The sequence below is a fragment of the Nerophis lumbriciformis genome, linkage group LG36, assembly GCF_033978685.3.
Source record: "Nerophis lumbriciformis linkage group LG36, RoL_Nlum_v2.1, whole genome shotgun sequence".
Taxonomy (NCBI): Eukaryota; Metazoa; Chordata; class Actinopteri; order Syngnathiformes; family Syngnathidae; genus Nerophis; species Nerophis lumbriciformis.
In genome coordinates, this window is record NC_084583.2 from 18,362,501 (window position 1) to 18,377,500 (window position 15,000).

The 15,000-nt window shown below is 31.0% G+C and overlaps 2 protein-coding genes and 1 long non-coding RNA gene across 4 annotated transcripts in view; 2 read left to right on the forward strand and 1 right to left on the reverse strand.

The window, feature by feature from the left end:
* LOC133577042 (aryl-hydrocarbon-interacting protein-like 1) overlaps positions 1-36 on the forward strand; it is a 30,483-nt gene extending 30,447 nt beyond the window's left edge. Inside the window, exon 9 of one of the 2 annotated variants that reach the window (XM_072912377.1) lies at positions 1-36. This exon is cut by the window's left edge and continues 786 nt beyond it. The gene's annotated coding sequence lies outside the window, so the exon portion shown is untranslated. The other variant, XM_061930553.2, reaches the window with a different exon arrangement.
* Positions 37-3,847: 3,811 nt separating this feature from the next.
* LOC140677567 (uncharacterized) overlaps positions 3,848-15,000 on the forward strand; it is a 29,735-nt gene continuing 18,582 nt past the window's right edge. The window contains exons 1-2 of the long non-coding RNA XR_012049347.1: positions 3,848-4,290; positions 7,274-7,342. This is a non-coding gene — a long non-coding RNA (uncharacterized lncRNA). The remainder of the gene's footprint in view (positions 4,291-7,273; positions 7,343-15,000) is intronic.
* On the reverse strand, positions 5,344-6,163 carry LOC140677577 (transmembrane protein 223-like). The gene has a single exon (XM_072912463.1). It carries the CDS (start codon positions 6,055-6,057, stop codon positions 5,368-5,370), a length of 690 nt encoding a protein of 229 aa, XP_072768564.1. The 5' UTR covers positions 6,058-6,163; the 3' UTR covers positions 5,344-5,367.

Below are 15,000 nucleotides of genomic sequence, written 5' to 3' on the forward strand. Positions count from 1 at the left end.
TGCATTGTGTGGGCACGTTGGTGCTTCCTGCTTTTAAGCAGCCATCTTAAAAAAACAGCAGCATCAGCGCAGCGGGTCTTTGAAGGGTCATAAAATCAAAACCGGAGCAGTTAGAAAAAAAGCGCTTCTGTCATTGTAATCACAAGGGTTCAATCTCTCTCCTGTGTTAGTTTGAAGGCGAAACGACAAACGCGCTCAGAGGAGATCGTTTTTGAAGGAAGGTGACCGGTTTTTACAAAAAATTAGTTTTGAAGGGGGAATAGCAAACTTCCTGTAGATTTTTGCTGGGGGTTGTCAATTTATGAAATGTAGGTCTAAGTGAGACCTACGGAGAGGTTTTTGTTTCATGTCTCTCCGACCTTCCCGTTGGGAGTTACAGGCAGTTTTGTCATTTTTTTCTTCCGAGGAGCAGTTTTTTCTCCGTTTTATTCAAAAATTGCTCTAGAGCGCAATTTTTTAATTTGGGGTTAGGTTTTTTTATTAGATCGCAATTTTTGCCACTCCTGATGTGTGTGTTCAGTTCGGTGAGTTTTGAAGCATGTTAAGGGGGTCAAATTACAGCTCAAAGAGGGAAAAGTGACTGTTTTTAGTACTTTTTTGTCTTGAAGGGGGAATTGCCAACTTCCTGTTGATTTTTGCCCGAGGATGTACAATTATGAAAGTTAGGTGTAAGTCAGACCTACATAGAGGTTTTTGTTTCATGTCTCTCCGACCTTCCTAGTGGGAGTTACAGGCAGTCCAGTTTGTTTTTTTCCTAGGGGGCGCTAGAGCGCAATTTTGAGTTTTGTGGTTCGTTTTTTTTTAAAAAGGCAATTTTCGCAGGTCCTGATGTGTGGCTCAAATATGGTGAGTATTGAAGCATGTTAAGTGGGTCAAATTACAGTTTAATGTGGCGGCGGAAGAATAAAGAATAATAAAACCTTACAAATTCAATAGGTCCTTATGTCCCATTGCATAAGGACTCCCAAAGTCCTTATACAATGGGCCATGCAGGCCCTAATAAATGAAGAATAGTGAACAACAGGCTGAATAAGTGTACGTTATATGAGGCATAAATAACCAACTGGCATGTTAACGTAACATATTATGGTAAGAGTCATTCAAATAACTATAACATATAGAACATGCTATACAATCTGTCACTCCTAATCGCTAAATCCCATGAAATCTTATACGTCTAGTCTCTTACGTGAATGAGATCAATAATATTATAATGTGTTCATCATTTCACACATAAGTCGCTCCTGAGTATAAGTCGCACCCCCGGCCAAACTATGAAAAAAACTGCCACTTATAGTCCGTAAAATACGGTAATAACATGGATAATGGCTGCTCAGGTGTGCTTTGAGAGGGGACCCACAACAAACTAAACACCTGCTAAAATATAGTTTGCCCTGACCATTGAAAGTAAAATATCACACAGTTAAAATATTAATCACTCATTTTAATTTGTTATATTTTTCATTTATTCAATTGTGAAAAATAATCTCAAGTCATTCGATTAAACTTTTTTTTTTTGTGGTTATTTCATTGCCTTTTTACTGATGGATTTATTTCATGACCCAGTAGGGGTGTAACGGTACACAAAAATGTCGGTTCGGTACGCACCTTGGTTTACAGGTCACGGTTCGGTTCATTTTCGGTACAGTAAGAAAACAACAAAATTATACATTTTTTGGTTATTTATCTACCACATTTGCAAAATCTTCCACCAAAAATATTTTTCAGAGTGGAATATTTGATGTGAAGTAATGGGAACCTTGGATAGGTCAATAATTCATAATAACATTGATTTTGATTCAATATTATGTTTTGAGCAATGACAGTTTGAAAGAAAACAGCTTTGTTTTATTAATCAACATTGCAACATTAGCTGTGGGCCGCAAATGACACTTTTGACAGCCCTGCTATAGATAATAAAAAATTAAATGTGATAAATCTATGGATAAAAAGCAGAGCCTGGCGACGCATGCGCGTTTATCATAACTCTCTCTCTCTCTCTCTCTCTCTGTCTCTGCCCCTCCCTCACCAATGTTTGTTTTGTTTTTAACCCCTTCTTAACCCTGGACCAGAACCCCGTACCAAAACGGTTCAATACAAATACACGTACCGTTACACCCCTATGACCCAGTAATACTGCACCTGTCATCCTCTGCTGGTTCTTGCTTTAAGAAGGGACAGGCCGGAAATAAGAGAACAAAACACACAAGAAGACAAGCAACAACAACAACAACTACTTATTAGATGTGTTTTAAAAAGGGACAGAGTCTAAAAAGTCTAATTACTAATAAAACAGTATCAACCCCTGCTTGTTGTCGCTTTAAGAGGGAACTGGCTGAAAGAAAACAGTACAATATATAAGACCAGCTAAAACTTGTAGCGTCCCGGAAGAGTTAGTGCTGCAAAGGGTTCTAGGTATTTGTTCTGTTGTGTTTATGTTGTGTTATGGTGCGGATGTTCTCCCGAAATGTGTTTGTCATTCTTGTTTGGTGTGGCGTATATTTCTAACAGTATTAAAGTTGTTAATATCACCACCCTCAGTGTAACCTGTATCGCTGTTGATTATGTATGCCTTGCATTCACATTTTTGTGCATACAGACGCTGCACATATCTTGTGACTGGGCCGGCATGTTGTTAGAAGGGATGAAAAGCGGACGTGACGTCAGCTCGTAGTCGACGTTAAAGGCAGTGCCTTTAAGGCACGCCCCCAAGACTGTGGTCCGGGTGGAGTACGAGATATAATGACTGATGAACACCTTCATTCGATAATGAAGGTTGCCTCAGCTCAAAGCCTGAGCCCCGACATTAATGAACTAGCATCCAAGAAAAGATGGCAGGTATCTGGTTTGGGCACATCAGATTAGATCAGTGTGTTGCAAACTGAGCAGTTTAAAGTCCTGAATGGTTGGTTTATTCATTGTTATTTTATTTTCAAATTTATTAGCCTGTGGAAAAAGTTAATGTTGATATTTACCTCAGAAGGCTGCAAATAGAAAAAAGGCATTCAATTTTAATTTAAATTGTATTTGATATGCCATTTATATTTGTATTATTATTATTATTATTATTAGGGCCCGCATGGCCCATTGTATAAGGACTCCCAAAGGGAGTCCTTATACAATGGGACATAAGGACCTATTGAATTTGTAAGGTTTTATTATTATTCTTTCTTTTTTCTTCCGCTGCCTCTTTGAGCTGTAATTTGACCCACTTAACATGCTTCAAAACTCACCATATTTGACCCACACATCAGGACCTGCGAAAATTGCCTTTTTAAAAAAAAAACCGAACCACAAAACTCAAAATTGCGCTCTAGCGCCCCCTAGGAAAAAAAAAAACTAGACTGCCTGTAACTCCCACTAGGAAGGTTGGAGAGACATGAAACAAAAACCTCTATGTAGGTCTGACTTAGACCTACATTTCATAATAGTACATTCTCGGGCAAAAATCAACAGGAAGTTGGCAATTCCCCCTTCAAGACAAAAAAGTACTAAAAACAGTAACTTTTGCCTCTTTGAGCTGTATTTTGACCCCCTTAACATGCTTCAAAACTCACCAAACTGAACACACACATCAGGACTGGCTAAAATTGTGATCTAATGAAAAAACCTAACCCAAAATTGTCTCTACCGCAATTTTTGAATAAAACGCAGAAAAAACTGCTCCTCGGAAGAAAAAAATGACATAACTGCCTGTAACTCCCACTGGGAAGGTCAGAGAGACATGAAACAAAAACCTCTATGTAGGTCTCACTTAGACCTACATTTCATAAATTGACAACCAGTCTTGGGACACTTCAGACTAAAAGTAGACAAAAGTATTGGGACACTTATGACTATCACTGGACAAAAGTATTGGGACAGTTAGGACTAGCACCTGCCAAATACGCGGGCCCGACCAACGCTGCTTGCAGCTTTAATTATTATTTGAAACTGGATTTTGCATGTCACTATAAAGTTATATAAGCCTTGCTTGTTCAATATTCAATGCAAAACTTGTTTGGGTCCCTATTAAAAGGTTAATTTGTTCAATCTTGGCTTTGTTCACTTTTACATTTTGATCCACTCTGTATTTGAGTTTGACACCCCTGGTGTACATGGTCAAAATCATTTAAAACTACAATTCCCAGAATGCCGAGGTAAAATGGCCACCAAAATGAGTGATTGAAGGCAGGTGAAAAGGAAGGAAGTCAGTCAGACTCATTCACCAAACAAGCTACATGGAAGGAAGAGCAGCAAGCAGCCACGACCGCAAGATCCACTCAACAAGTTTCTCCAAACACACCAATGGTGGGTGAAAATGCTTCATTTGATGACCATCCAAATGTTTATTTGATATGTTTAACTTGAACCTGCAAGCTTGTTCATTTGCTAATTGAACTATCTTCATTTGTTTGTTGAAACTGCTGCCTTCAAGTTGAATTACTGCATTACACTTTGAGCACTAGTGATGGGTTGATGAGGCGTCATGAAGCGTTTCGACACATTGCAAAACTGTATTGATACTGTGTCGATACTGTGTCACTAAATACTGACATCTGCTGGACATTAAAAATCCCTACAGGCAACCTATGGACCGACTCAACTGACACTGATTTGATGCCCTAGTACAGGGGTCACCAACCTTTTTGAAACCAAAAACTACTTCTTGGGTACTGATTAATGCGAAGGGCTACCAGTTTGATACACACTTAAATAAATAAATATATTGTCATTTAAGTGTAAGTTTAAGTGTGATTTAAACAAGAATAGCTAAATAAATAAATGTATATATATAAAAAAAAAAAGGGTATTTCTGTCATTCCGTCGTACATTTTGTTTTCCTTTTACGGAAGGTTTTTTGTAGAGAATAAATGATGAAAAAAACACTTAATTGAACGGTTTAAAAGAGGAGAAAACACGAAAAAAATTAAAATAAAATTTTGAAACCTAGTTTATCTTCAATTTTGACTCTTTAAAATTCAAAATTCAACCGACAAAAAGAAGAGAAAAACTAGCTAATTTGAATCTTTTTGAAAAAATTAAAAAAAGAATTTATGGAACATCATTAGTCATTTTTCCTGATTAAGATACATTTTAGAATTTTGATGACATGTTTTAAATTGGTTAAAATCCAATCTGCATTTTGTTAGAATATTTAACAAATTGGACCAAGCTATATTTCTAACAAAGACAAATCAGTATTTCAAATCAAATCATCAAATCAATGTTTACTTATATAGCCCTAAATCACCAGTGTCTCAAAGGGCTGCACAAGCCACAACGACATCCTCGGCTCAGATCCCACATCAGGGCAAGGAAAAACTCAACCCGATGGGACAATGAGAAACCCCGGAGGGGACCGGTGCAATGGACGAAAAAGGCAAATCAAAAGGGACGGTACACTCCAACGGTTGTGTCAAACAGTTTGGGATAGTTGAGTGTGCCATCTTTGTCCAAGAGAAAGTAGAACTTGTGTCCTTTAACCTTGAGGGGGATGAAGGATGGAGACTCCTGCCTGTGAGCATGGCAGCTGACCTGGGACAGCGCTACCGTTATTTTACGCCCGCGGCCCATCCCCAGAGGCGACTGCGTAAAAACGGACACCATCCTGCCGCCTTGGTGCAACACCACCCGGCTGACCGAGCGCCGACAGAAGAGGAATCCCAAGCCCACGATGGCCGCTCCCACCGTCGTGCATCCCAGCGTGAAGCCGTACTTCCAGGCGCTGGAGCCCAGGTTGACGTCAAAGCTCCACACCCCCGCCAGGGCGGTGCTGCGGCCTCGGTCCTGCGTGTCCCTGAGGCCGGTGTAGGCCAGGTGGGCCAGGTACGTCCAGAAGAGGCACTGGCCCCCGCAGAAGAGGGACAAGAGGCGGGAGAAGCGTGTCCTGTCGTGCTCGAACAGGGGGACATCTCTGGGGGGTTGCGTGGAGGTGGAGAGGCCAGGGCGGGATGAGCCTGGTAGAACCCTGCTGGATGCACACTTTGACCAACTGTGCAGCAATGCGCCTCTTAGCTGCGCACTAATCATGCACCTGGACGGACAAAGTCCTGCGCACATTCGCGCTAAGCTCATCTTGTAGTGTATTTATTTTAAGTGCGGAATATTTTAAAATAATAATAATTCACGCCAAAGAATCCCGGTCGATGTAAGTAAGTATGTAGATGACTTTTATGTCAAGTTCGACAGCACGGCCACAGCCATGTTAGACGTGTGACGTCATCGCGTATTTCTTCTAGATTTTCCAGAACAAAAATTTTAAAAGAAATTCAAAATACTTTGAAATAAGATTTAAATTTGATTCTACAGATTTTCTAGATTTGCCAGAATAATTTTTATGAATTTTAATCATAGTAAGTTTGAAGAAATATTTCACAAATATTCTTCGTCGAAAAACCAGAAGCTAAAATATTTATTATTCTTTACAATAAAAAAAATAAAAATTACTTGAACATTGATTTAAATTGTCAGGAAAGAAGAGAAAGAAATTTAAAAGGTAAAAATGTATATTTGTTTAAAAATCCTAAAATCATTTTTAAGGTTGTATTTTTTCCTCTAAAATTGTATTTCTAAAAGTAATAAGAAGCAAAGTAAAAAATAAATGAATTTATTTAAACAAGTGAAGACCCATCCATCCATCCATTTTCTACCGCTTATTCCAAGTGAAGACCAAGTCTTTAAAATATTTTCTTGGATTTTCAAATTCTATTTGAGTTTTGTCTCTTCTAGAATTAAAAATGTCGAGCAAAGCGAGACCAGCTTGCTAGTAAATAAATACAATTTAAAAAATAGAGGCAGCTCACTGGTAAGTGCTGCTCTTTGAGCTATTTTTAGAACAGGCCAGCGGGCGACTGATCTGGTCCTTACGGGCTACCTGGTGACCGCGGGCACCGCGTTGGTGACCCCTGCCCTAGTATATACAATAATATAAACCAAGTCATTGTATTTCATTTAGGATTATTTCATATCTTCATTTAAATAAAAATATATTTTTATCTTTTTTAGATACAGTCAATAAATAATGTGAACATGTATCATAACATGGAAATCTAAGAGAACGTGTTGTGGATGATTGTGGACTGGGAATTGTTTTAATTTTATTTTTTTACACATTTTTATAAAAAATAAATAAATAAAAGTTTTTCCGACGTATTACATTTTAGACGATTTCTCTTAGTTATTATTATGTCGAAAGTTGAAAACATTATTCAGAGGTTTAAAAGCATTTCTAAAACATAGTTTGAAAACAGCTGTGTAATTAGATGAACATCTCTATTTCTGTGGTTTGAAGGTTTACAAGCTGCTGATGATTTTGAAGATCAACTGAAATGAAACCAACAAAGTTGATCGATTGGAAATGGTAAGTTGCCTGTGGGTCCTCTTTGAAGTAGAAGAGTGTAACTTAACACCAATACTAGCTGCTCAAATGTGGGATGAGGGACTTGTTTACCCGTTATGGCCATTTAACACAACCTGCTAGTTGTTAGTTTGCTTTGGTTTAAGCGGGGACGGAAATGAGTCAAGATGGTAATCAGGAGCATGGAAGGCTAAAAGAAGAAGAAGTGTCCGTCAGTCAGTGAAGAGCAATACAAAGTAATGATTGCAAGGCTTAGTCATCATCCAACAACAACAACAACAACAACACATATAAAGTTTTTATTTCTGTACACAAAGTAGAAAGCATCCAGTCAGCCTCCGCTTCTTTTTCCATTTTAAAAGTACAAAGTCTTTTATTCCCACTCGCAGGTGACAAGTTCAAATACACAAAAGTAGTTCATGAGGTACAGAATGTCACAATAAATAACAATATCAATAACTGTTAGCATGTGTATATAAATAATATTATAATAACTGTGTAGGGTTAGCATGTGTATATAAATAATATTAATAATAATAACTGTGTAGGGTTAGCATGTGTATTTAAATAATATTAATAATAATAACTGTGTAGGGTTAGCATGTGTATATAAATAATATTAATAATAAAAACTGTTTAGGGTTAGAATGTGTATAAATAATATTAATAATAAAAAACTGTAGCGTTAGCATGTGTATATAAATAATATAGCAACTGTGTAGGGTGAGCATATGTATAAAAATAATAATAATAAAAACTGTGTAGGGTTAGCATGTGTATATGAATAATATTAATAATAAAAACTGTGTAGGGTTAGCATGTGTATATGAATAATATTAACTGTGTAGGGTTAGCATGTGTATTTAAATAATATTAATAATAAAAACTGTAGGGTTAGCATGTGTATATGAATAATATTAATAGTAACAACTGTGTAGGGTTAGCATGTGTATATAAATAATATTAATAATACAAACTGTGTAGGGTTAGCATGTGTATATAAATAATATTAATAATAAAAACTGTTTAGGGTTAGAATGTGTATAAATAATATTAATAATAAAAAACTGTAGCGTTAGCATGTGTATATAAATAATATAGCAACTGTGTAGGGTGAGCATATGTATAATAATAATAAAAACTGTGTAGGGTTAGCATGTGTATATAAATAATATTAATAATACAAACTGTGTAGGGTTAGCATGTGTATATAAATAATATTAATAATAAAAACTGTTTAGGGTTAGAATGTGTATAAATAATATTAATAATAAAAAACTGTAGCGTTAGCATGTGTATATAAATAATATAGCAACTGTGTAGGGTGAGCATATGTATAAAAATAATAATAAAAACTGTGTAGGGTTAGCATGTGTATATAAATAATATTAATAATAAAAACTGTGTAGGGTTAGCATGTGTATATGAATAATATTAACTGTGTAGGGTTAGCATGTGTATTTAAATAATATTAATAATAAAAACTGTAGGGTTAGCATGTGTATATGAATAATATTAATAGTAACAACTGTGTAGGGTTAGCATGTGTATATAAATAATAATAATAAAAACTGTGTAGGGTTAGCATGTGTATATAAATAATATTAATAAAAACTGTGTAGGGTTAGCATGTGTATATGAATAATATTAATAACTGTGTAGGGTTGGCATGTGTATATGAATAATATTAATAGTAACAACTGTGTAGGGTTAGCATGTGTATATAAATATTAATAATAAAAACTGTGTAGGTTAGCATGTGTATATAAATATTATAATAACTGTAAGGTTAGCATGTGTATATCAATATTATTAATAATAAAAACTGTGTAGGGTTAGCATGTGTATATGAATAATATTATAATAACTGTAGGGTTAGCATATGTATATAAATAATATTAAAAATACAGAACTGTAGGGTTAGCATGTGTATATAAATAATATAATTACTGTGTAGGGTGAGCATATGTATAAAAATAATAATAAAAACTGTGTAGGGTTAGCATGTGTATATGAATAACAATAATAACTATGTAGGGTTAGCATGTGTATAAAAATAATATAATTACTGTGTAGGGTGAGCATATGTATAAAAATAATAATAAAAACTGTGTAGGGTTAGCATGTGTATATGAATAACAATAATAACTATGTAGGGTTAGCATGTGTATAAAAATAATAATAAAAACTGTAAGGTTAGCATGTGTATATAAATAATAACTGTAGGGTTAGCATGTGTATATAAATAATTCTATAATAACTGTGTAGGGTTAGCATGTGTATATGAATAATAATAACTGTGTAGGGTTAGCATGTGTATATAAATATTATAACTGTGTAGGGTTAGCATGTGTATATAAATAATATAACTGTGTAGGGTTAGCATGTGTATATGAATAATATTATAATAACTGTGTAGGGTTAGCATATGTATATAAATAATATTAAAAATACAAAACTGTAGGGTTAGCATGTGTATATAAATAATATAATTACTGTGTAGGGTGAGCATATGTATAAAAATAATAATACAAACTGTGTAGGGTTAGCATGTGTATATGAATAACAATAACTATGTAGGGTTAGCATGTGTATAAAAATAATAATAAAAACTGTGTAAGGTTAGCATGTGTATATAAATAACTGTGTAGGGTTAGCATGTGTATATAAATAATTCTATAATAACTGTGTAGGGTTAGCATGTGTATATAAATATTATAACTGTGTAGGGTTAGCATGTGTATATAAATAATATTATAATAACTGTGTAGGGTTAGCATGTGTATATAAATAATATTAAAAATAAAAAACTGTAGGGTTAGCATGTGTATATAAATAATATAATTACTGTGTAGGGTGAGCATATGTATAAAAATAATAATAAAAACTGTGTAGGGTTAGCATGTGTATATGAATAATAATAATAACTATGTAGGGTTAGCATGTGTATAAAAATAATAATAAAAACTGTGTAGGGTTAGCATGTGTATATAAATAATAAAAACTGTGTAGGGTTAGCATGTGTGTATATATAAATATTAATAATAAAAACGGTGTAGGGTTAGCATGTGTATATAAATAATATTAATAATAAAAACTGTAGGGTTAGCATGTGTAAATAAATAATAATATTAAAAAATGTGTAAGGTTAGCATGTGTGTATATATAAATATTAATAATAAAAACGGTGTAGGGTTAGCATGTGTGTATAAATAATATTAATAATAAAAACTGTGTAGGGTTAGCATGTGTAAATAAATAATATAAAAAATTGTGTAAGGTTAGCATGTGTATATAAATATCAATAATAAAAACTGTGTAGGGTTAGCATGTGTATATAAATAATATAACTGTGTAGGGTTAGCATGTGCATATAAATAATATAATAACTGTAGGGTTAGCATGTGTATATAAATAATATTATTAATAAAAAAACTGTAGGGTTAGCATGTGTATATAAATAATATAATTACTGTGTAGGGTGAGCATATGTATAAAAATAATAATTGTGTAGGGTTACCATGTGTATATAAATAAAAATAAAATTGTGTAGGTTAAGCATGTGTATATAAATATTAAAAATTGTGTAAGGTTAGCATGTGTATATAAATAATATTAATAGTAATAATTGTGTAAGGTTAGCATGTGTATATAAATAATATTAATAGTAATAATTGTGTAAGGTTAGCATGTGTATATAAATAATATTAATAGTAATAATTGTGTAGGGTTAGCATGTGTCTAATAAACAATATCAATAATAAAAAAATTGTAGGGTTAGCATGTGTATATAAATAACAATATCACTAGCATGTGTTTATTAATAATGATAATAATAAAAAACTGTGTAGGGTTAGCATGTGTATATAAATACCAATATTAATAAAAAAAACTGTAGGGTTAGCATGTGTATATAAATACCAATATTAATAATAAAAAAAAACTGTAGGGTTAGCATGTGTATATAAATAAATAATAAAAACTGTGTAGGGCTAGCATGTGTATATACATAACAATATTAATAAAAAACTGTGTAGGGTTAGCATGTGTATATAAACACCAATATTAATAGTAAAAACTGGAGGGTTAGCATGTGTATGTAAATAATAGTATTAATAATAAAAACTGTGTAGGGTTAGCATGTGTATATAAATAATATAAAAATTGTGTAGAGTTAGTATGTGTATATAAATAACAATATTAATAATAAACTGTGTAGGGTTAGCATGTGTATATAAACACCAATATTAATAATAAAAACTGTATGGTTAGCATCTGTATGTAAATAATAGTATTAATAATAAAAACTGTAGGGTTAGCATGTGTATATGCATACCAATGTTGATAAAAAACTGTGTAGGGTTATATAAATAACAACATGAATACAAAAAAAAACTAAGGTTAGCATGTGTATATAAATAATATTAATAATACAATTGTGTAGGGTTAGCATGTGTATATAAAAAATTATATTAAGTAAAACTGTGTAGGGTTAGCATGTGTATATAAATAATACTATTAATAACTGTGTAGGGTTAACATTTGTATATAAACACCAATATTAATACAAACTGTAGGGTTAGCGTGTGTATATAAATAATAAAACTGTGTAGGGTTAGCATGTGTATATAAATATTAAAACTGTGTAGGGTTAGCATGTGTATATAAATAATATTAATAATAAAACTAAGGTTAGCATGTGTATATAAATAATATTAATATTAAAACTGTAAGGTTAGCATGTGTATATAAATAATAATAATAATAAAACTGTAAGGTTAGCATGTGTATATAAATAGTATTAATAATAAAACTGTGTAGGGTTAGCATGTGTATATAAATATTAAAACTGTGTAGGGTTAGCATGTGTATATAAATAATATTAATAATAAAACTAAGGTTAGCATGTGTATATAAATAATATTAATATTAAAACTGTAAGGTTAGCATGTGTATATAAATAATATTAATAATAAAACTGTGTAGGGTTAGCATGTGTATATTTTATTGTGGAGGATTAATGTGAAAATGCAGTGTAATCAGTAGGTTTTGAGGGGGTTGCTAAAATGAACGATTAATACCAACACCTTAATTCAATAACAATAAATAATTTTTGGATTCATGGCAAAACAAAATTGTGTTTTTTATGCATCATGTTGGCAATGTTTGTCAGCATCAGTCTTATTTATTCATATATTTAATATATTACCAGTCTTATTTATTCATATATTTAATATATTGTCATCATCAGTCTTATTTATTCATATATTTAATATATAATCAGTCTTATTTATTCATATATTTAATACATTGTCTGCATCAGTCTTGTTTATTCATATATTTAATATATTGTCTCCATTAGTCTTATTTATTCATATATTTAATATATTGTCTGCATCAGTCTTATTTATTCATATATTTAATATATTGTCTCCATTAGTGTTATTTATTCATATATTTAATATATAATCAGTCTTATTTATTCATATATTTAATACATTGTCTGCATCAGTCTTATTTATTCATATATTTAATATATTGTCTCCATTAGTGTTATTTATTCATATATTTAATATATTATCAGTCTTATTTATTCATATATTTAATACATTGTCTGCATCAGTCTTGTTTATTCATATATTTAATATATTGTCTCCATCAGTCTTATTTATTCATATATTTAATATATTGTCTCCATTAGTCTTATTTATTCATATATTTTCACCATCAGACTTATTTATTCATATATTAATATATTATCACTTATTTATTTAATATATTGTCATCAGTCTTATTTATTCATATATTTAATATATTGTCACCATCAGTCTTTTTTCATATATTTAATATATTGTCATTATCAGTCTTATTTATTCAATATATTGTCATCAGTCTTATTTATTCATATATTTAATATATTATCAGTCTTATTTATTCATATATTTAATATATTGTCATCATCAGTCTTATTTATTCATATATTTAATACATTGTCTGCATCAGTCTTGTTTATTCATATATTTAATATATTGTCTCCATCAGTCTTATTTATTCATATATTTAATATATTGTCTCCATTAGTCTTATTTATTCATATATTTTCACCATCAGACTTATTTATTCATATATTAATATATTATCACTTATTTATTTAATATATTGTCATCAGTCTTATTTATTCATATATTTAATATATTGTCACCATCAGTCTTTTTTCATATATTTAATATATTGTCATTATCAGTCTTATTTATTCAATATATTGTCATCAGTCTTATTTATTCATATATTTAATATATTATCAGTCTTATTTATTCATATATTTAATATATTGTCATCATCAGTCTTATTTATTCATATATTTAATACATTGTCTGCATCAGTCTTGTTTATTCATATATTTAATATATTGTCTCCATCAGTCTTATTTATTCATATATTTAATATATTGTCTCCATTAGTCTTATTTATTCATATATTTAATATATTATCACTTATTTATTTAATATATTGTCATCAGTCTTATTTATTCATATATTTAATATATTGTCACCATCAGTCTTTTTTCATATATTTAATATATTGTCATTATCAGTCTTTATTTATTCAATATATTGTCATCAGTCTTATTTATTCATATATTTAATATATTATCAGTCTTATTTATTCATATATTTAATATATTGTCATCATCAGTCTTATTTATTCATATATTTAATATATAATCAGTCTTATTTATTCATATATTTAATACATTGTCTGCATCAGTCTTGTTTATTCATATATTTAATATATTGTCTCCATCAGTCTTATTTATTCATATATTTAATATATTGTCTCCATTAGTCTTATTTATTCATATATTTTCACCATCAGACTTATTTATTCATATATTTAATATATTATCACTTATTTATTTAATATATTGTCATCAGTCTTATTTATTCATATATTTAATATATTGTCACCATCAGTCTTTTTTCATATATTTAATATATTGTCATAATCAGTCTTATTTATTCAATATATTGTCATCAGTCTTATTTTTTCATATATTTAATATATTGTCATAATCAGTCTTATTTATTCAATATATTGTCATCAGTCTTATTTATTCATATATTTAACATATTTGTCATTATTTAGTCACCTGACAAGTTTGCTCTCAGAAGAATCTATACATATTAAAACTAATTAGAAAAAAAATTACGTATTCTGGGATATAATTATTTACTTGATTGAGTGTAAGATTATTGTTGCAGTTATTATTTAATATAATCAAAATAATGACAAACAAACTTCCAAATTTGGAATTATCTAAATAAAAAATAAAAAATTGTAGTTTTAGTTTTAAAGTAATATAAGAAAATGTACATGTAGAAACATACTATATTAATGGGACATACAAAATATATTTATATGTAAATAACACATTTGAAGTACATTTAGCTTCTTAAAGCTAAAAGTATCGCGTGTTCACCATTTTTGATGGTTTACTTGATGCAGGATTCTTCAATTCTGTGTTTCTTGAAAATAATCCACTTTTCAGCGTCTAACCATTTCTTTTTCTGTATCTTTTCCATATTTAACTCTACTTTCTTTATTGAACACTTTAGTCTTGCTCCCCTAATTGGCTCTCCATGCAAACTCATGTGTGGTAA